This window comes from Ictidomys tridecemlineatus, chromosome 3, assembly GCF_052094955.1.
Source record: "Ictidomys tridecemlineatus isolate mIctTri1 chromosome 3, mIctTri1.hap1, whole genome shotgun sequence".
Taxonomy (NCBI): Eukaryota; Metazoa; Chordata; class Mammalia; order Rodentia; family Sciuridae; genus Ictidomys; species Ictidomys tridecemlineatus.
The window spans coordinates 131359062-131382868 of NC_135479.1; the positions used below are offsets into that span (position 1 = coordinate 131359062).

The following is a 23807-nucleotide window of genomic DNA, read 5'->3' on the forward strand; positions in this document are numbered from 1 at the left end:
CTCATTGTGGGCATTATGATTGTTCCAGAATTCATGCAAGTAAGGCATATAAGGGGAACGCGCACAATACTTATCGGTGGCATGCAATTTAGCAATCCCAGATGATAGTGATTTGTAGCACATTCCCTTGGGGGGAGTCTCTCACTTTTGGGCTCCTGTGCCCCTTGAGGGGAAGGACTTCAGCTTCCATGCTTTGTCATTCCCTAAGCCAGGGCAGAGCCTGCTCAGAGAACAGGCTGTGCAAGTCCTGACTGATGAACAGGACCAAGAGGAAAAATGGTGTGTCCTGGAGAGAGCTCTGCTTGGGGCCAGGGCAGCTGCTGGTGCACCGCCTACATGTCCTGCTGGTGGAGTCCATTTTTTTAGATGATAGAAGACCTTTGCTTCTCCTTTCTGTGCCTATAGCTAAGCTATGTGCTTGCTTGTTAGCACCTCTAAGGCAAAGAGGGGGAAGTGAAACTCAAATCTCTCCCATTTGGTTTTTCAGCAGCGTTGACAAACATTTTGACAGGGTAGGAGTTTGTACTTCTTGGGTAACAATGATATTTTGGTCAGATTTGTGGATTATATTAGTATAGATAACTGAGAGAAGGATGAGAACATACCCTCATTTTGGGTCAAAGAGATGTCAGTGTTTTACTCCCAATTAGGAAGGGCTAGTGGGTAATATAGATCAGATCCCACTTTAAGAGGCAGTTTGGAATGGTTAAATTATTCAACCCATGACAGAAAAAGAGCAGCCCACATTTTTGTAGTTAAAACTCAAACCTCTTTGGTAATTGGTCGGGTCAGGAAAATAATCTCCATGATTTTCTAAAGAGTCATTCATAGCACTCACAGCTTCAGACAAGCCCTAAGGACAGCACCCCCATGTTGCTAGTTTTCTGCTCTATTAGAGAGAATTGTTCCAGCAGACTCTTGCATGATAAAAACTCACAAAATTACCTCAGCCTATAATAGAGTAAAATTTCAAACCTCACAAGTGTTGGAAGTTGACTTGGTAGGGGGAGCATTTTCTATAAATCAACACATTTTTATTACTTCAGAAAAAGCAATAAACTAAGGGACCTCTTCCTGAATGTTGCCCTCTTGGGGTGAATGATTCAGATCACACCTAATAAAATGGCCAATAACCCTAAGTGTGGATCCTTCCCAAATCAGGCTGGCAAGTGTTCTATGTCTGATTTCTGCTGGAGATAATTAGAAGGCACCAAAAAAAAAAAAAAAAAAATTCTTGAAGGATTTGAAATAACCTTTGTGATATTTTAAAAAGTTAAGGTAATATTTCTTCTTAAAGTAGGTCTAGGGGAGGAGGAAAGGGTTGGTATCATCTTCCAGGTCTTGGCTATTTCTGGGTTCTCCAAGATCTTAGGACATCCTGCTTCATGAGAGTGTCTGCTGCCACCAGAGGCCTTCAAATGCAGCTGGACAATCAGGTTTCACAAGAGGTGGAGAAGAAGCATGGGATTTATTAAGTCAGTAATTTCAACTAGATTAGAGGTTTCCAAAGTGTGTTCCCTAGACCAACAGCATCTCCATTGCCTTGGAATGTGCTAGAAATGCAAATTCTCAGTCATCTAGACTCCTGGATTAAAACACACATCTGGAATGTAGCCCAACCAACCACACGGTGGCACATGCTGGTAATCCCAGTAGTTTGGGAGGCTGAGGCAGGAGGATTATGAGTTCAAAGCCAGCCTCAGTAACAGTGAGGCACTAAGTAACTCAGTGAGACTCTGTCTCTAAATAAAATACAAAACAGGGCTGGGGATGTGGGTCAGTGGTCGAGTTCAATCCCTGGTACAGATAAAAAAAAAAATCTGGAAAGTAATCCAGTAATGTATACATTAAAACCCTTCAGGTTATACAGGTGCTTACTGAACTTTGGGAATCAGTGAACTGAATAACTGCAGGCACTTTCAGCTTAGAGGTTCTACTGTCATCCAACACTGGGAAGAGATTCTATATTTGAGACTCAAACTATGCCACCTAACTGGGATGGTGAAGAGATACTAGTGAAGAGATAATCTTACAGTACTGCAATTGTAAGACAAATTGTCTTAATAAATATATACTTTATGTCCATATATTTCTATGTATAAACAGATTTTTTAAAGACTTTAGGAAATATGGAAAAAAGTTTAAAAATCAGAGGTAATAATTATTAACTTCTTTGTATATTGTTTTTAGTTTCTATGCCTATGTGTTTTTAATAAAACTGAAATCAGTTTCTTAATTGCATTTTTATTTAACATTATTTTGTAAGCATTTCTAATATCAGTGGATATTTAATTTTAAAGATTTTATTCATACTTTATGTATATATGTATTTTTGTGGTGCTAGAGAATAAACCCAGGGCTTTCATATACTAAGCATGTGCTCTACCACTGAGTTATTTATTAAATATGAATTTTCAACAGCTGAAAATAATTCCATTTGATGAATCTCACATAGCTTATTTAAACCTCTTCTTTGAATATTGGGCTTTTAGGTAATTTCCATTTTTTTTTGCTATGATGCATGAAATAGAAATTTACATACATCAATGTCTGTATTACATTTAGACTAAATTCCTACAAATATATGAATAATTTTTAAAGGGTGAAAGAAAATGAACAGACTCAGTATGCATTACTATTTATAATGGTTTAATGGTTCTTCTTCTTCTCCTTCTTCCCCTCCTCATCTCTCTCCCCTCTTCCTCCTCCTCCTCCTCCTCCTCCTCCTCCTCGAACTAGGGTTTTAACCAGGGATGCTTAACCACTGAGCCACATCACCAGCCCTTTTTATTTTTTATTTTGAGACAAGGTCTCACTAGGTTGCTTATAGTCTTGCTAAATTGCTGAGGCTGGCTTTGAACTCCCCATCCTCCTGCCTCAGCTTTCCAAGCTGCTGGGATTACAGGTGAGCGCCACTGTACCTGGTTTGTTATGGTTGTTCTTGATGCATGGCTCCAGATGCTTTTTAGAATGGCAGCACCAGTTTGTACTCTTGCTAACTGAGTGTATTTGTCTTACCACACCCTTGATAGCAATGAATATTTTCTTACTAAATAGTAAGTGAATAGTAAGTGAAACTTACTATTCTTATTTCTTGCTAAGTAGTAAGTGAAACATGGCATGACTTTCCTCACTGTTAATTTGAAAATCATTCTTTCTTTGTGATGCTAAATTTTATTTCATTGATTTAATAGCCCATGATACTTCTTCTGTGAATTATTATTAGTTCACAACTGCATTGTTAGTATTTTTTTTTCCTTCTAAGCATTGGTTTCTTTACACCTTATAGAAATTGATCTGCTCTTTGATATTGCTATTGCAAACATTTTGTTCTTAGTCTTTTAAATATTTATACTGATTCTTGATGTGTAGGATTTAAAACTGGTTAATAATAAAAAAAGTCACTTTTTCCCCTACAAAGGCCATGTCCATGGAATAATTATGATCATCTATTGACCCTATAGCTAGTAACATTTTATTCTTTGACTTAGAAACTTTTTTGTTTTTCAAATATAATTTGAAGTGAAAAGTTGGCACATAAGAACATTTTCACAAACAGGCAATTGCTTGAAAATCATATGTTGAAACAGTCATTTCCTTCTAATTAGTTCCATGATCTTTATTTTTCCTTCATTGGTTTTATATATACAGGACTTCTTAGAGTTTCTTCTATATTATTAATTTCCCTACACAATCTAGTTACAAGAGTACATTATTCAAATTATTATGACTTTATAATTATTTTAATATCTTATTAGAAGTCTTTTCTTTAAGTTCTTTTATCAAATGCCTTAGGATCTGTCAAGTTCAAAAAATGTTGGAGGAATGGAGGAATTTCAGATAGGGCAAAGCAGAGGAAGGGAAAGGGAGGGGGCAGGGGGTAGGAAAGATGGTGGAATGAGATGGACATCATTACCCCAAGTACATGTATGAAGACACGAATGATGTGACTCTACTTTGTGTATCCCCAGAGACATGAAAATTGTGCTCTATATGTGTATTATGAATTGAAATGCATTCTGCTGTCATATATAACAAATTAGAATAAATAAATAAATAATTTTTTAAAAAACATTGGAATCTCTGTTTAGGGGTCTAAGTTGTTTATATGTGCATTTTTTTTTAGTTGAGTTTTATAAGTGTCTTCATCCACTTTCCACAATTCGATTTAATACTTTAGGTCTTTGTTGTTGCTATTGTGACATTTTCAGCTTTTTCTGTTATATTCTTTGGATTGGTTATTGCTGGTGTATAGGAAAGATATTAATTTTGTTTATTTTTTCTATAAAACTTCATCAAAATAATTTATCCTGATAGGTTTTTGGTTGATTCTATCAGATTTCTATATTCATACACATATCACCTACAAATGATGTCAGGTTTTGCTCTTTTTCAAATAGTTATATTTCTTTTCAACTTCATATACATTGCATTGACTACAACTTCCAAACAACATTAGCATACATATCTTATCCATGATTTTGTCTATTGTTTTATTAGAAAGTAAAATAAATGTATATTGGTTAAAAATACCTAGATATATACATATTTGGCACTGAGAATTAAACCCATGGGCACTCTGATTTTAAAAGATTAAAAATCAGAAATGTTGTGCTGGGGATGTGGCTCAAGCGGTAGTGCACTTGCCTGGCATGCATGCAGCCCGGGTTCGATCCTCAGCACCACATACAAACAAAGGTGTTGTGTCCGCCGAAAACTAAAAAATAAATATTAAAATTCTCTCTCTCTCTCTCTTTCTCTCTCTCTCTAAAAAAAATCACAAATGTTGAATATAATTGAATAGCTTTGGGTCATCTATCTAAACTAATAGAAGACTTCCTTTATTCCTTTAAAATGCTTTGAGGGGGGTTGGGGGTATGGCTTAGTTACAGAGTGCTTGACTAGTAGTATGTGTGAGGCACTGGGTTTGATTCTCAGCACTGCATATAAACAAATAATTGGAATAAAGATCCATCAACAACTAAAAAATATATATTAAAAAAAATATGCTCTGAGGAGTGAATGATTCTTTCAAAATATTGTTTAGTTCTATCTATCAACATGTGTACTAGCATTTTTATATCACATTCATACCTGAGATTTGTCTGTAGTTTTCTGTTTTTAAATATAATTTTTGTTAGGTGATTGTATCTGTCTCCATTTCATACAATGGAATGGATAGCTTTCTGTCTTTGTATGTACTCTGGGATACTTTACCTAAATACACATATTTCCTAATAGAGTTCAACAGTAAGGGTATTTGAGATCATTTTATATGTAATTCTTTGAAAGCATTTCCCATTTTTTTAATGGTTACCAAGATTTTCCTTCATTTTGTAAAGATGTTCATAGTCATTAGAATTAAGGTGATTAGCTGGTGGTGCATGCCTGTAATGCCAGTGACTTGGGAGGCTGAGGCAGGAGGATCACAAGTTCAAAGCCAGCCTCAGCAACTTAGTGAGGCCCTAAGCAACTTAGTGATACCAGGTCTCTAAATAAAATATAAAAAAGGGCTCAGTGGTTGAGCACCCCTGTGTTCAATCCCTAGTGCCAAAAAAAGGGTGATTATACACATTATTTTTAAATAGAGCCATTGCCCCATTTATAGTTAGATTTTATATTACATTGATTATTTTTTTACATTTGAATATCTCTGCTATCTGATTTTTCTTTTTTAAAAATTAGATTTTCAAATGTTTGACATGTTTAAGGAGTTAGTACTAGGCTTTCTTTTCTTTTTTCCCATACCAGGGATTGATCGAAGGGGCATTCAACCACTAAGCCATATCCCAGCCCTTTATATATTTTATTTAGAGATAGGGTCTTGCTAAGTTTCTTAGGGCCTTACTCAGTTGCTAAGGCTGGCTTTGAACTTCTGATCCTCCTGTGTCGGCCTCCCAAATTGCTGGGATTACAAGGTGTGTGCCCCAGCACCCGTTGGTTTTCCTATTTTAAAAATTGTTTAATTTCCATTTTTATCTTGTCATTTTCTTTCTTCTGCTTTTCTTAATTTTGTTGTATTATTGTTATTCTAATTTGGGGACTATTCATCATATTTTTTCTTTTTATATGATAAAAGTAGATGAGGCTTTGAATTTACTACCAGATATAGTTTAGGCTATGCTCTATAAGGTTTGAACAATAGCCTTCTTATTTTTATAATTTTTTTTTGATAGTTAATAATGAAATGGGATAGAACCTATTATTCTTTAGAAGAATTTTAAGTTTCCGCAAGACTGGATTTTGTTTGTTTATTTAATCCTCTATTAGTAATCTCCAGCTTTATTGCTTTTTGATCAAAGAAAATGACCTTCATAATTTCTGTTCCTGGATTTCATAGTTTTTTGGGGGCGAGGCGGGGGTGGGATGCTGGTAAACTAGTTTGTGATCTATTTGGCATATAGTCTATCTATCCTTGAAAAAATATCTCATTTAAATTACAGGTTACAGAGTTATTTTATTCAAATTATGTATTACTTATTTTAGCTATTTTAACTTAGAGACAAACAAATGTTTTAAATTGTCTTAATAACTTTATTGCTATCAATTTCTCCTTATATCTTTTTTCTTAGCAGCATATATTTTAATTCTGTGGTTAAATATCTAAGATTTTGGGACCACTATATCTCGTAATTGAGTTTCTTTGTTTTGAGAAAGGCTCTCATGTTTCTCATGATGTTCTCAAACTTCTGGGCTCAAGTGATTCTCTCCCCTCAGCTTCCTGAGTAGCTGGAACTATATAGCCTTACAGCACCCTGCCCAAATTTTTTTTCAATGTATTTTTTAATCAAATAAATAATGTCTTTCGTTATTCTATTTAGTGTTTTTGGCATGTTGGAAACATCAATAGTTCTTATATTTAATTTCTCTACACTTGATAAAGGGTGTATGTGTGTGTGTGTGTGTGTGTGTGTGTGTGTATCCTTTTGTTTTAGGTATATCTGTTGTAGGGAAATTCATTTGGATTTTATTTTATTTTATTGTGGTACTGGGGATTGAACCCAGAGCTTTGCACATGTTAGACAAGCACTCCACCACTAAGCTACATCCCCTACCCTTTTTGTATTTTATTTTGAGGCAGGGAATTGCTAAATTGCTGAGGCTGGCCTAGAACTTTCAATCTTCCTGCCTTGGCCTCCAGAATCATGGGGATTACAGCTGTGTACTATGGTATTTGATTTGGATGTTAATTTTCAACCCAAAGTAAAGATATTAGTCTATTAATAGGGGACCTTAACCTTTTTTTAAAAAAATCAATATTGATATATTTAATCTTAGTCTCTTTCATCTTACTTCAAAAAAATTTAAATGTTTGTTATCTGGTTTCTATGTTTTGCTATATTGATAGGGCTTTTATATTTTAAATTCTCTCAGCTTTGAAAGGTGTATGCTCTGTTTTTAGTTTCATTAGTGCATATCTAGTTATTAAATTTTCTTTCTGATTTATATATTTAATTATTAAAGTAAAAAGAGACAATGAGAAATTGAGCATATTTTTACTATCCTTTTAACAATGTCATCCATGTACTTTTTTTTTTACTATAACCCTAGGTTTGGGATGCAGGTTATTAATGTTTACATTATGCATCTTCTCTTTGAGGAATGAGTTTCGCTCTCTGCATTCATGAACATGACCATATTTGTTTTTTAGACTTAATTTCAACTTAATCTGTTTTAAAGAGCCAAAATTTCTTTTGTGCTGTGATATTCTCATGTTAAACTTTTAATTTTGAATCACTTCTTTGCTGGTGTGTGCCTTCAAGAAAACGTTTCAACAAGGGATGCATTTGTTTGAACCTTGCAATTTTCAGAATGACTTTGTTATCCTTTGTTATGAACTCAACTGTGTCCCCCTCAAATTACAATGTTGAAGCTCTCACCCCCAGAGTAACTATATTTGTACACATGGCCTTTAAGCAGGTAACTAATGTTAAATGAGGTCACAAGGATGGGGCCCCAATCCAATAAAACTGGTGTCCTTATGAGAAGAGGAAGAGATGACAGAGTAAGCACAGAGGAAAGGCTGTATCAAGATACAGGCAGCTGCTGCAAGTCAGGGAGAGACACCCCAACAGAAATCAACCTGCCTGTAACTTAACCTTGGCTTTCCAAACTCCACAACTGCGAGAAAGTACATTTCTGTCATTTAACGCACCTGTTCATGGTATTCTGCTGGGGCCACTGGAGCAGACTAACATGTTTTCACACATGGATTTCTGGACTTCACACCATACCATCCCAGAATCACTATTGTTTTCATAGTGAGCTGTGCTTGCTCAAGGGTTAAGAGTGGCATGGAGTGAGCGCGGGGATTGGGATGGGGATGGGAGACGTGTTTGGCTATTAAAAAAAAAAAACAGTCTTGGATTCAGAGGAATGACAACTCACTTTTCAGATATCATTGAACCAAGTGAGAGAGGGTTTAATTTCTTTTTTTTTTCTTTCCTTCTTTTTTCTTCAGGAGGAATCAGGAAAAGCCTGAATAAATTGTTTTAAACTTAACTCCAGGACTAGGGATATAGTTCAGTTGATAGAGTGTTTGCTTCGCATGTACAAGGCCCTGGGTTCAATCCCCAGCACCACCAAAAAAACAAAACAAAACAACAACAAAAAAACTCAACTCCATCATAATAATAAATAGTAAATTTCCCTCTATCCTTTCCATTCCAGCAAGGTGGGATACTATTATTGCTATTATTAGTTTTTGCTATGTGATTTCATCTTTTTTGTTAGTCTTCATAAGACTGAGGCAAGACTGTGCAAAGAACGTTCTATTTTTGTAGAAATTTCTATTTTAAACCTTTCCAGGAGATGCTATTTCTTTTCAGTTGGCTCATGAAAACCCTCTCTCTAGAAGAAGACGACAACCCAATGTTCTGAAGGGCTCAAAAGGGGTTACCAAGGTATCTGAGGAAGCTTAGAAACACATGTTTTGTCTTTTGTGAGAGTTGCATGTTTGTGATCATACTGAGGTTAATAATAGCCCAACAGAGGCCCTGAAGACCAGGACAATGCTTTGTCTTCCCCCATGAAATTTCCAACTGTCTCCAGTGGAGAATGAACCAAGAAGGAAGGAGGCCTGGCTCATGCAGAAGTGCTGCATGGAGAGCTCCCTGGGGCGGGGGGGGGGTACAGCCAGAGAAGGGGGCTGCTCCCTCTGTTCATTTGTGGTGCCCTTTATTGATCATTCAATGCATTATTGTGCAGCTATTACATATCAGGCACTCTGCTAGGAGTTAGGTGACCATGCCATAAACAAAGTAGGTAACTTGTAGGTGACCTTTTGGTGGAGTTTCCAGTAAGGTCCTCAAGGTGGTAGGTGCACCTGTGGGGAAGCACACCTGTGCACTGTCACTATGAGGATTTTCCCCACTGGTCACAAAGACTGGGTGGAAGTCCCAGGGCAAGAGTGCAGATTGAGCTTCTATCTAAGAGTCTTTCTAACAATCAGACCTTCCTGCCAGCAGGACAATCCCCAGATAAGTTCCCTGCCACTGGGACAGTTCAAGTTGAGGCTGTCAAGGCACCATGGGTGAAGCCTCAAGATTTGTCATGTAGATCTGTAACCTTCTTGGAGATGGGTCTGTATCTTGTTCTGTTTTGTATCTGGTGCCTCACAGTGCCTGGCGTACAGCGGCACTCAGTAAATGTTTGGCAGGTGATGAGTGGATGGGTGAATAAAGTGGAAAAGGGCTACACTAGGTCTTCCAAGGTCCCCTCATCTCTGAGATGCAGTGATTTCATATCAAGTCATTGCCCAAATGGGGGTCAAAAATCAAGTTCACACCCCTGTCTCCAAGGCTGGCAAAACTCACCGTGCAACATGGCTGCATCCAGGGCTCTCCATCCACTTGCATGGGCAGCAGCTTGTTAGTCCTGGAATCCCGAAAACCAAGATAACACAGTGAGCTTCTCAGAGCTGGAGAATCAGTGTGGTTCCCATAGGGGAAAAAGAAGTGGGAAGACCTTTATTGGTCCACCTACCAGTGGTTTTCTAAGACTCTCTGAAGCAACTTGTTAAAATGGAACCCTGAGCTCCACTCAGGGATTTTTTTGGCAGGTCTGGGGCCAGGTGAGGAGATCCTCACTTTAAGAAGCACTAGTGGGTGATTGTGTTGCCTTGGTCATAGGAACCCACTTTGAGAAACATTGACATGCATGAGAAATAAAAGCCACAGAAGTCTAGGAAACAGTGGTCAGAAACAGAGCAGAACCAATGCTAAGTAGTAGACCCTCCTCAGTCCAGCAGTCAACCAGAGGGCCAGCACTGCATGCCAAAAAACCCGGCTCTGGAAATGGAAAGACCTGGTTTCTATGCTGAGTGAGTGGTTGCATAATGTCCATGAGGTAACGTCTCCAAGCTGTACAGGACACAGCTCAGGCCTGAGTGTGTATTGCCTTGTATTTGATCCTGAACAACAATATGACCTGGGGTTGCCATGGAATGTGGATCTGGCTTAACTGGAACAAAGGCATCCAGGAATACAGTTCCCAAGGATAGAAGCAGAGAGAGGATAGAGGTAGGTGGGGGTGGGGGTTAGGGTGAGTGTTGCTTTCTTGCTTAGCACAAGGCTTTTTTGGTATATAGATTCTTTTTTATTTTGTGGGGGTGGGTTCCAGGGATTTAACTCAGGGACCCTCGGTCACTGAGCCACATCCCGAGCCCTATTTTGTATTTTATTTAGAGACAGGGTCTCACTGAGTTGCTTTGCTGAGGCTGGCTTTGAACTTGAGATCTCCTGGCTCAGCCTCCTGAGTTGCTGGGATTAGAGGCGTATACCACCGTGCCCGGTGATTCTTGAAAGACAGATATGAGATCCTCTCACTTATCCTGTAAGGCTCTGAACTCAAACTCCATTACCTTTGGGAGGAAAGGTGGCCCTTTGGAGGCCATTGGTTGGGGTGATGAGATCAGATAACCCCCACTCTCTAGGAAGCCCTCACCTGGATTTGGCATCTGTCTTGTTTTTGAAATTAGGAAATGAGAGGGGCAAAGGCATTTTGGTGTAACGACTCTCTGACTGGCCTTGAGGATATTTAATAATAAAAACAATAGATATAATAGTAAAAACAAATAGTCAGCCTGTAACCCCAGTGGATCAAGAGGCTGAGACAGGAAGATTGTGAATTCAAAGCCAGCCTCAGCAAAAGCGAAGCATTAAGCAACTCAGTGAGACCCTGTCTCTAAATAAGGTATAAAATAGGGCTGGGGATGTGACTCAGTGGTCAAGTGCCCCGAGTTCCATCCCTGGTACCCCTGTTTTCCACCACTCTCAAAAATAATCTGAGGAAAGAGTGGCATTTTGGCACTTAGGGTTTAAGAAAGAAGCTGGGAAATGCGTAGGAGGATGGGGGCTCCTGTCTTGCCCTCTCTGTTTCTATCTGGAAATAGATCCACTAAATATGAAGAAAACCTTCACACTTTTTTATTCTCCAGGGATCAAGTATTCTCAGTGGTCTACATAAGTCATGACCTCGATGAGTTGACAGACTGGACCCACTCAGTATTAGAGACCCGGAGAATGGACAGGGCTAGAGAGATTAGTCTGGAAAACAGGGTTCCCAATAGGACAACAGCTCAAAAGAGGGGTAAATCTCTGGGGTAACAGAAAGGGAAGACAAAGATAAGCATGAAGAAAAGGGGAAAGTATGGGGCGGGTTGTGGCTCAGTGGTAGAGTGCTTGCTTAGCACGGGCGGGATCCGGGTTTGATCCTCAGTACCACATAAAAATAAAGGCATTGTGTTGTGTCCATCTACACCTAAAAAAAATAAATATTAAAAAAAAAGAAAAGGGGAAAATGGAATAGACCCTCAGCTAAGAAAATCAGGGAAGCAGCTGAGAGATTCAAGGTAGGGCCACCATCAGAGTTCCCCCAAATGTGCTCTGATGACACTCGCCCAAAGGGTTCTGGGAGGAAAAAAAAATCAAAGACCTTTGGGAAACCCTGCATGCTGTGACCCCTCTAGGACATGCCTGGGCAATACTAATAGATCTGATTGTAACAAGTGAGTGAAAAAAGGAAAGAAACAAAGACTTTTGAAATAATCAGATGGGGAAGAAATATCAGGAAAAAATGTGACTAGTTGCATTGATCAAACGGAGGTAACTGAAATCAGAGGATCCCTTCTAGTAGACCCCATATCTTCCAGACCCTGCAGTGGCAGGCTGAGTGGCCCATACCCTGAAAAGCTGTTATCTTCTTAGTCAATTATGACCAGTTTGCTGATGGCGATGGTTTCGCGTGCAGAGGTGTACAGGAAATAGCATTTCCAAGGCCACTATCCAACACAGCAGAGCAGAGGCAGGGCACCTGGTTTTTATCAGCGTGCTTCCTGGCATAAATCTAACATTTTAATGTGTAAAGATAAAAAAGGTAAAGAATTGGACCTCTGGTTCTTTGGACTTTATAATCTTGTATTCCTGTTTAGAGAATTTCACCAGGACATTTTAAGAAAACAGCCAACTGGTTTTGTGGTGAACCCTCTAGGTGCTGTCTTGGATGGTAGCCTCCTATCCTGTATGGAGAATGGTCTACAAAGATGTTCTTTACAAACAGAACCAAGCTTCTGTCCTCCACTTTCCCTGCTCTGAAATCCAGAAATAGCTTCCTCATTATTATCTGCAAGAATGTTTAGAAAGATGAGGAGACTTGGAGGCCGTAGGGTGACAAGGAGCGTACCTGATGGTGACAGAGGAACACTGGGCCAACCTCCTGCCCGCACTCTTCAGGCCGGTGTAGATCTGCCCCATCTCCATGGCTCCCTCAAGCCCCACCACTTCAAGGAGCTGGTCACTGAGGTCTGCAGGGTGAGAGAGCAGAAGCAGGACATATGCCTCTGTTTGTTTCTCAGACTGACTGAAGCCTGAAGGTCCCTAGATGGCCAACCCAGATCTGTCAGCATCCCTTCATTTCTACCAAGTGGCTTTCTTATACTTGCTCCACTTTCTCCAAAGGTCAATAAATATACCCCTTCATAAGCAAAAGCCCAGTTCTAGTGTAAAGAGGTTTGGATACAGAACACGTATTTGCATCCAGTGAATAGGTTGGTGTATCATGAGGCCTCTTCAAATGTTGAGGGACATAGAGGATGAACCAGCTATTTCTGAGATAATTTTCAACGCCACCCGCAGCAGAAAAAGACACATTGACTTGGGACCAGGAGAGAAGAAATGTTGGTCAAGGCCATTATCTACTCTTTTCTTAATTTCTGAACAACATCTTGGCCTTCTTGACAAGGGGTGATGGTTAATTAACCTCAAATTTGGCCTGTGGTAAGCCACCCGTGAGCCAAAACTTCTTGGACATCCTTAGGAAAATCAGTGACCTCTTTGAGGACACCAGGTACCTAATCCAAGCCAAGGAAAAGAATATTTCACCTATACCAGATTACTGTGGACCCAGAGTGAAAAGGAGGGGTAGAAAACCCAAGTCTCAGGCTCAGAGCCACCCAGGATCAGTGGCCTCCTGTGGTGGTGGCAATTGCTTCCGATTCAGAATCTGGAAGTGGTCCATTTTGTCACAGTTCCTGAGGCTTGGATTTTGCTTCCCAATTTCCCTTGCGAAAGCATGACAGGACTGATGTTGGATATTGATATTGACTCACTTTACAATGCAACTTTTATGTATTTAAAACAGAAACACAATTAAAAAGCAGGGTTTTAAAAAGCTTCTATTCCTTTGCCTGCCCAGGTAAAAGTACCTTTCTCACAGGTTGTAACTCACCACCTATCGGCTATTAATACTCTCAGACCAGAAAACTGGGTGAGGCTTTTGTTTATTGAACGGATGGTTTATGTCCTCTGAAGTGCCTTCTGATAAGTGGAACAGTGTTTAAGATTGGAGAGGAGATATTTGGGTTGGTCTTTATTCTTTTGTTTGGAAGACTAACTATTGTTTAAAAAACATGGTCTTGATGGATGTATTTCTAATGAAGGCAGCTAAACAAAGCAGGGGGCTGACCACAGATGTGTCAGCATTGCACAGTTTAAACTCCTGATGATCACTAATGGACATCAGCTGCCAGGAGATACACAAACTATAGTAGTCTTTCTGAGACAGGTACTTAGCTTTCTCCTCTATATCCATCGACACTCCACTTGCCTTCCCAATTACTCCTTACCACACCTCCACGGAAAAGATGCTGTCTCCTTAAGCTCTCCATCTCATTTGGATTTGGGACAAGAAGCCATAAAAGGGCAATGTTTGTTCAGGAGAATGCTCCAGGCTCTCTGAAGGAGTTTGGAGCTAATAAACAATGAATGTCTAAACCTCTAGTCACTTAATTAGTTCCCTTCTTACCAAAGAGGGTAGAATAACCATTGGATAGTTTTAGCCTACTGTGCTAATCTAATAGTGTCTGTGAAAACAACATGGGCAGTGGATGAGAGGGTTGGGGGAGGAGAGAGAGGAGGGGGAGGAGGCAGGAAGGGGAGGAGGCAGGAGGAAGAAAGAAATGAATAGAGTGCTTCTAGGGGTGAGGAGGGTGGGGGAGTTATGTTGGGGTAGGAGAGAAGGAGAACTTTTTAGAAGTTTCTCTAGTGGCAGAGACAGATGTCTTAAAAATGCTGCTCTTTGTACCACCATTTGGTATCTGACAGTGCTGTGATAGTTCAATGTTTTCCCTCCTTGAAACATTCCGTGGTAACAAAATGTTCTAAGAAGCAGGGGACTTAATAGACTCAAGCATTTCAGCTTTACAATGTCTTGGTCTTTTAACAAATTTTCCTGTTGAATGGCTTTAAAGTTGTTATCACTTCCCACACATTACCTTGTAGCTCTCACTTCCCACACATTACCTTGCTTCTTAGCTCAAGAGGAGAAGTAATGAAGGCTGAGCTCATCAGCAGGAGTGGGTGGGTGGGGGCAGGGGCTTACACAGATGTGTGACCCAGGAGAGAACTCAGGGGAAGGGGCTAGGATCTTGCTATATTTTCCCCCACTCTGCCTTTGGATTTGTGCTCTGAGAATCTTCCCCGGCATAAAGAGGCAAGAATGACTCCGGTCTGCTGGGTGAAGCAAGATCCAATTGCTCTAATCCTTCTTTACTATTGCCTACCTGATCCTACTTTCAACTTTTTACAAAGAAATTGTTAGTTAAACCCACTTAACTTTGTTTTCCAAACTTACTAAATAACAAGACCCTTCTTTTTATGTGCTACCTATACATAGCTCATGGTAGAAATTTTTTTTTGTTTATTTGCAATATATTTTTGGAAATTCTGGCATCACCTAATCCTCTTACTTCCTTTATCACAGTGATATTTAGGTGCACATTAACTCTGGTGTTAAAATGAAAAGAACAGAGTGGTTAGGGATGTAGTTCAGTGGTAGAGTGCTTGTCTAGCATGTATGAGGCCCTGGGTTGGATCCCTAATGCCAAGAAAGAAAGAAAGAAGGCCAGGCGTGGTGGCACACGCCTCTAATGCCAGCAACTCTACAGGTTCAGGTTGGAGGATCACAAGTTCAAAGCCAGCCTCAGCAACTTAGGAAGGCTTTGTTTCAAAAAAGTGTGGATGTGTACATGCTGCTCAGTGATTAAGCCCTCCTGGTTTCAATGCCCAGTACCCAAAAAACAAAACAAAAAAAAAAAAAAAAAAAAAAGGGAACAGAATGAAGTTAGTGTCTAGGCACACTACAGTTAGTGTTAGGACCCAGAATCCAGGGTTGAAACAGCTGGTATACCAGGTGTCTTTTTTTTCCTATAGGCACCAATAATTCTGAATATGATTTTGGCAATTTACATCCTTTCCATATTGTCTTTATACTACTCATCTTGTTAGTGTTTAATTTAGATATACCTTAGTATAACAGAAATTCATTCACTCATTCATTCAACAGTTGTAAAATATCAACCAAGTTCCAGAAACTATGTTAAGAATTGGTGATACAAAATGTTCTCCTTTTGAAGGATTCTTGGCCAAGAAAGAGAAATAGAATTAGGTGTAAAAATGCCATAATTGAATTGTGGGAACAAGGAAGCCCAAGTGGCTGATTACGACTGGACAAGGTGTAGAAGGTAGGTGTCACAGATATTTAAAAAAGATGTTGAAGGCTGAATGCCAAGGTAGTTTGCTGGGTTGAGAAGAGGAAAGAAGGAGGATATTCTAGGAATAGGAATAATGGTCATGTGTGGGGCTGGACAAGCGCAGGTTGGAGAAAAAATTAATTTAGTAATAATCCTATTTGGCAATTTCATTAGAAAATATATATTTAAATTTTTTTTTCCCTAAGGAGAATTACTGTCCAGAGACTCTTTTTGGCCAGAGCTAGAGAAAAGGGTCTCCAGGCCAAGCTTAGACAACCATAGAGCTAGGCCCTTCAACATGGTTCTTGTTATTCTTTGGTAAAAAAGCTTTGCTCAGTGTTTTTTATACAACACTTAATATAAACTCTCCAGGAAAGAGAGAAGATTAGGTATGGCAAAGCAGAGGAGGGAGACTATGGAAGCAAAGGAGAAACACCAAGGTCAATAATATAAGTTCCGATTCAGCCCATTTGATTCAGCCTCCACTATATAATTTTAGAAATACAAATTTGATCATGTCATTTTATACCAAAAATCCTCAGTGGCACGGAGCAGTACACCAAATGCTGGGCAAGAGGAGAAACAATTTGCATTCCTTAAACTGATGATATAAATCAGGAGAAGATCTTTTAGAAAGATTTTGGCCAATTGTAATGAGTCTAAACTTTTCAGACTGTTTAATTCATGATTTTTCTTTCCTGGGATTTATGGTAAATCATTGACAGAACCCAAGTTTGTACAAATACATACATTGTGTCATCATAAAAATTATAAAATTGTAAAATCTCCTCCCCCATTTCCACTGGTATGGGATCAGTTAAATAAATGATATGGTATCCAAATGATGGAAGTGGAATTTTTTGCTGTCATTAAAATATTTACAAAGTTTCAATAATATTAAATATACTTATGTTACATGGTTAAGTGGGAAGTTAGGATATAAGTTTACCTATATAGCATGTTCTTGACTAGGTAAGAATGTGCATGGAAGGAAAGAACTCATCCCAACAAAATTGTAACAGAGGCTTGTTCTGAATTAAAAGAAATTAAAGGTGATTGCTATTTTCTTTTTTATGCTTTCTTCTGAGGTGTTTCCTACTTTCTTTAAGTGTACATAAATATTATAACTTAAAAAATCATTGAAGAAACTGACCAGTTATTTTTCATGGTAATAAAGGCCAAGTGTCATGAAGCATCTCTGGATTACCATGCCTGAAGTTTGCTTTAGATACTTGTCACATTCTCCCTGGTAGATATGATCAAATAAAGAACAAGGGAATCGTGGCTCATTGTGGGCTGGAGATAGGTGCCATTATTGTGCTACAGAGTCTGGTTGAGTAGAGAAGGAAATGAAGAATGAATGAAAAAGGAGAAGATAAGTAGAAATTTGAGAAGTTCTAGAACAGGGGTTGGGAGATGGTGGGAAAGAGAAGGTTGGGAAGAGGAGCTGTGAACAGTGCCAACTGATGACAGATTCCACTTGTGGCCCCAATAATGAGCAGCTGAAAAGGACGGCAGTGATGAGGATCAGAGTATTGGAGAAATGAACCTAGATCAGTGGTTCCTAACTTTGCTGTGTGTGAGGGTTACCTGGGAGCTTTTAAAAACAACAATGCCCAGGTTGCACCCTAAAGCAGTTAACTAGAATGTGTGGGCATGGGAGCCAAGCATCAGAAATTGTTTTCAAGATCCCTGGGTAATTCCAAACTGCAGCACAGTTCGGGACCACTGGGCTGTGATTGGCCTGTTGGCTTCTCAGAGACAAGTTCTCAGAGTGTAGCTGCAGCATCATCTGGGAACTTGTCAGGGATGCAAATTCTTGGGCTCCACCCCAGACCTCCTGAATCAGATGCTGGGGGTGGGGGTTGACTTTAGCAATCTGTTCTAACAAGCCCTCTGGAAGATTCTAAGATACATTCAAGTTCCAAGAACTTGAGCCCGAGGCAATAAAGCTGCCCAAAATGTATGCAGGAGTTACAGTGAAGAATACAAGTAAGTTACTGCCTGATGGCTTTGATCTAGAGCTTCCTCAGTTGAAAATCAGGAACTAAACATTTAGTGATGAGATTTAAATGGCAGAGTAGTATGTGAAAGTGCCCCACACGGTGTAGGTACTCAAAATATATTCGTTTCACTCCATTTTCTCCACCTTCACTCCAACAACTCCCAACCATCTGCTTATTTACCTTCTTTAAGCAATGTATAAGAGTCCCCAAACCATAACATTTTCATTAGACTTAAAAACATTTTCATAAGTCTTCAATGTTCCTCACAGTTTTTCACTTCCACCCAGAGGCTGGAAATTCTCCTAAGAACAACAGTCAGATTGGATTAGGGTCCATCCCAATGGCCTCATTTTTACTTAACTGCCTCTTTAAAGGCCTTTCTACCAATACAGCCACATTCTCCATTGATTTGGATTAGATTGAGCGGGAATCTCACTTGGTTGGATTTTTCCTTCTTTCATCTCTTCCCTGACTTTGATCCCTTTTCTACTTCTTTTATGCCAATGCTCCCTCTTGTTCTTATTTCCTCAGTCCAGTTCCCTGTTGGGAGGAGGGACCAGAAGTCAACACTGACAGGTAAAGGCTGGAAAAACACCTGTATTTAAGTGGCACATCTGACTGTCCACTCCTTCCTTCAGACCTTTTGGTATCTCTGGAAGCCAAAGAGACCATATCTGAGACTAAGACCAAGGTGCCAGCCGAGTATAGAGGCACACACCTGGAATCTCAGAGACTTGGGAAGCTAAAGCAGGAGAATCAAAAGTTTGAGGCCAGGACTCAGTTGGTAGAGTGCTTGCCTTGCATGCACAAGGCCCTGGGATCAATCTCCAGCATCATGAAAAAGAAAAACAAAACAAAAAACAGGGGCTGGGGTTGTTGTTCAGTGGTAGAGCACTTGATTCTCAGCACCTCACGTAAATAAATAAAAATAAATAAATATTCATCAACAAATTAAAAAAAAAACTATTTAAAAACAAAAACAAAAGTCTGAGGCCATCCTCAGTAATTTAGCGAGGCCCTCAGCCACTTAGTGAGACCCTGTATCAAAATAAAAAAATAAGGGCTGAGGATGTGGCTCAAGCGGTAGTGTGCTCGCCTGGCATGAGTGTGGCCCGGGTTCGATCCTCAGCACCACATACAAACAAAGATGTTGTGTCCGCCAATAACTAAAAAATAAATAAAAATAAATAAATAAATAAATAAATAAATAAATAAATAAATAAATAAATAAATAAATAAAAGGGCTGGGGATGTGGCTCAGTGGTTAAACACCCCTGGGTTCAATCCCTGGTATAGAAAAAAAGTATCAAGGTGCAAAGGATTGGTGTCTTCTAAGACCTTCCCTTGGTCACTCTCTTTCTGCCTCTTACATGGATGTCCCTCTGTGCACGTGTACACACATCCCTAGTGCATCTCAATTTGTGTACAAATTTTATCTTCTTCGAAAAACACCAGTCCGATTGAATTGACCCCAATGGTCTCATTATTACAATCACCTTTTGAAAGACCCTGTCTACAAATACAGTCGAACTCCAGGTCTCAGGGTCTAAGGCTTCATTCTATGAATCTGGGGAGTGACCCAATTCTGTCCATAAGAGAGATAATAATAAAACCTACTTCACTGGGTTATTTTGAGAACAAAAGAGATAAAGAGTGTGAAGGTGTTCTGTAAACAGAAATGTCTGTGATCATTGCTACTGAGGAGCTGGTGTGTGCTGGAGGTGTGTGGAACCTTGTTACCCTCCTCGGAGGGAAAAGACACAACTCTCTGCAGTGGGGCTGGGTCAGTTCTCACAGTCTAGACAGGTGAGTGATTGCTGGCAGGCCTCCCTGTAGACTGGGCCCACCAAAGCTGCAATGGGCATTGCCTCAGGCTCCTCTCTTGTCTCCAAATTTCCATGGACATGGGCCATGTGCCCTTGGCGGCTCAGGCACCTGAAGTCCAACAAAGCCAGGCACTGATCAGCTCTTCTAAGCGCTCCGCTGGGATTGGTCACACAGATGAAACACGGCTCTTGGCTAAAGCAGAGTTTAGAAACACTGCAGTCTGAAAAGGCCCAGGTTGGAGAACTGGAAAGAACCCCAAAGACTGTTTCCTGATCTTTTGCAGGGGAGGCAGCTCTGGGGATCCTTGGGCTTAAAAAGGAAGGGAGACTGTAACTGGCCAAACTGGATCCCTCTTGCCACCGTGTTCCCATCTGGCTCTCAAGGCAGCAGGCCCTCAGGTATCCCAACCATAACTAACCTGAAGAATAATTTGCAACTAATGCTTCCTTTAGAGATCCTGGGGCAGGCACAAGGACAGAGGCAGAGGGCCCCTTGCTGGCAACAAACAGGCCGATGGGTTCCTTCCTTGGCATTCTGTAAACCAGTGCAGCAAGGCACCCTTACAACACTTTGCAAAGCAAAGAGTGTGAGCCCTGGACAGACTTGGATCTGAATCTTATTCCTAGGCCACTCACTGGTCACTTGGGGGAAATTGCTTAACTTTTCTGAATCTGTCCTTTATATGAATGTAGAGATAATCACTCACTGACAGGGTCGATGTGAGTTTAGAAGTGATGCCATCAGTGCCTGGGCTGGATCCCACTGGAGCTGCATGGGGAAGGCCCCCAGGAAACAGTTGCTGTCATAGTGATTTTATGTTTCCTTAGAAAGGGATGTCCTCAGGAAGTTCTGTCTTTGCTACATGGGGTGAGTGCATGGCCTTCCGTAGATGGTAATTAATGTAACTCACAGAAGGTAACAGAGAAGGAGGAGGAAGAGGGCATGGGGGAGGAGGGATGGGTAGGACAAGGAGGAGAGGGCTCTCAGGAAGAGAAAAAGCAAAAGACACTGAGATGTTGATGCTTGAGGATGACTACCCCTCCTAGCAAGTGAAGTGCCCCTACTTTTTTTTTTTTAATTGAAACCATGAAGAAAGCCCAGTCATTTGCTTGAAAAATGAGTTCCTTACTTTCTGTGCTGCTGCTGCGTGTGTGTGTGCGTGTGTGTGTGTGTGTGTGTGTGTGTGTTGTGGTGGGGGTGGGGTTGTTCCTGAGAGAAGCAAGGAGCAGAGTGGGCTCTGGAAAACTTTTATGCATGGATTTAATATCCCTGGTCCTGCTGGGCATCAACTCTTTGTTGCATGGGAACTAAGGTTTCTTCTACTCTGAGGGGCAAGGCTTAAAGGTGACCTGAGGGCTTCAAGTGGGCTTTGACTCTGCATGATCCTGCTGCAGACAGGTAGGAAGCAGAAGCAGCCAAGAGTTTTCTGGGGAGAGAGCAACCGCAGGGATGGAGAGAGGGGGAACCCAGGGCTGACTCTGCAGGCAGGGGCTGGAATTTTGGACTCTGTTTTGGCTTTGTCTAGTCATGTGACCTTGAGCAAATACAACCCTTTCCCTCCTCAGGGCCTCAGTTTCCCTCCACTGGGGGTAAACACACTCTATCATTAAGGGTATTTGAGTTTTTCCAGCCAAGGTGGGGGTTGGTTTCCTGACTGTCTGGGTTGAGAGCAGACTGGCAGCAGTCCTCACGCTGAGCAGAAGACTGAACACTCGGTGCAACCTGACACAGAGGGAGGCCTGCTTGTGTGGGAGTGGGTTGGGAAAGTTGTGACCCCCACCCTATTCCATGTGGCTTCATCCTCTGGGGTTGGCCAGGCCTCTGATGAAGGAGCAGAATATGGGGGAGGAGGGCTTCTAAACCTCTGTGGAGGAGAGTCAGGTGCTTCAGGAGGGAGGGGGTGTGTGTCTAAAGAGCTGCATGGTAGAAAATTTCTCAGGAAGAAAGGTTCTGCTGGATATGGCTGTGCACCAAGGGTCTGATTTCATCATGCCTGTGGGAGAATCCAAGGGTGAGATGTCTGGTGAGGCTCGGAGGCTGTGGAGCTACAGGAATTTGACCTGGTGGTTCCAGTGAGGACAACTGCTGGGCACAGACTCTGGGGCAGGTCTGGAGCTTGGCAAAGTTTTTATTTGTTTTTGATTCTTATGGCAACACTGTTAGAAACTACTATCTCAACATAAAAACAAACCTCGAAGTCCAGGGAGGCCAAGAATCTTGCCTAATATCACACATTTAGTGTGGGGTAAAGCCAGAATTCAAACCCAGACTGTCTGACTCAAAGAAGAGACTCAGATTAAAGGTCAGGAGGCAGAGACAAAGTGCCTTAGGGTGATAGGACATCTGCAGAGTGGGAGGTGAGTGTGGAGTGGGGTGAGCCTGTTCTCTACTCCTCTCAGGAAGATGTTCTGGCAACGTGATCTTAAAAGGAAGGTTGAGTTCTTTGGCTTGAAGATAAAATGCTAGCTGATGTGTTATCTGGAATTACTTTACCCACTCAGCTGAAGAAGCTTCAATCCCAGGTATAGTGTATATAATAAATCAATTAGTGATGCGCTTTCCAATTCAACTTAAATCTGATCGTCAGGCAGAGCTTATATATACACTGCAGGGATCTGACCAAATCAATCATAGGTCAAAGATAACACTCCCCTGATAATAGCATTAATCCATTCATGAGGGTGGGACCCTAATGACCTAAGCACCTAACACCAGCATCTCGCATTAGACCCCGCTTCCTAATACTGTTACAATGGCAATTAAATCCCAGCATGAGTTTTGGCAAGGATAAATATTCAAACCACAGGGACCACTGAGAGACTCTTTATAGTTTAGAATAATGAGGCCCAGAGAAGTTAACTGATCTGTTCAAGGTCACATTAATTGGTAGATCTGGGACTATAGCCCAAGTGTTAGTTTCCAAACCTAGGAATTTTTTTCTGTTCCTACACACAGTACCTTCCCCTACCTCTCCATTTCTGGCTGATCCTGATCCAACAACTGGAGAAATACCTGTGATGAGTCTCCTATGACTCTCTGGGGTTAGTGGGTACACGCACCAAAATGGGAAGAGATTGTGTTGGCAGTGTACTGGAGGTAGAAAGAAACACAGGTCCCTACTGAAGGCATCCATTCTGCCAACAGGAGGCTCTGGCAATAGGGTGTGCCTTAGCTGGAGAGGCTGGCAGAAGGCTGAACTTGCGCACCAAAAAAACAGAGATTCTATTGGGTGCTTTGTGGGGAGGGAGGAATTGATATCCAGGCAGCAGTATCCTCTTTGTCTATCCCTCACTTACTGATGTCTTCTGTCCTTTCTTCCTTTTGGACCATTGACTCCCAAATCAAATCCTTAGAATTGTCAATGTGCATTCTGCATTAGCCTCCTAGGATTCACAGGATTGTGCACAAACTCTATGCCATTACTCAACAGTCCGTCTTCCTAGTCTTCTGAACTTGCACCACTTCTGGGGGCTAGTGTCCCAGCCCATCCTCCATTTTTTTTCTCATTCACTCTCTTTCAAATCCTTTCCAGCTCTAACTACTAGCACACATACATTCTAACTTTTTCATTCATTTAATCAAATATTTGGTTGCTTATGAGGTGCATGGCACAGTCCTCAGTAACTGGGGATCGAGTTCTAAAGGAGAAACACGTTTTCTTAAAACTCACGCTCCTATGGTGTGCACTGACTCTCTTACTCCACTGGCCTGTATTAACAATTTGGAAGGCACTACCTGAGGCCCATTCCACAGCAAAACACTGTGCTGGCCACCAGCGGATTGTGAACTTATTGAGCACTGGACCACGTGGTATTCAGGCTTCATCTCTGCAGCACCTGGGGCATCTTAGGGTACTTAAAAACAGGTGTGAGTCTGGCTCTATCACATTATTTGTGTGATTTCAGTCTAATCCCTTAACTCCACCGAACCTATGTCCTCAGACATAA

General features: G+C 40.8%; 1 protein-coding gene across 3 annotated transcripts in view; it reads right to left on the bottom strand.

The window, feature by feature from the left end:
- Positions 1-23807, bottom strand: part of Dgkg (diacylglycerol kinase gamma) — a 199698-nt gene that overhangs the window by 15742 nt on the left and 160149 nt on the right. For all 3 annotated transcript variants that reach the window (XR_005726868.2, XM_078043820.1, XM_013361065.4), the window contains 2 exons: positions 12682-12802; positions 9816-9876 (listed from right to left, as the gene is read on the bottom strand). Coding sequence is in view for 2 of the 3 variants with exons in the window: in XM_078043820.1 (XP_077899946.1) it covers positions 9816-9876; positions 12682-12802 (182 nt within the window). In the remaining variant the exon portion in view is untranslated. The remainder of the gene's footprint in view (positions 1-9815; positions 9877-12681; positions 12803-23807) is intronic.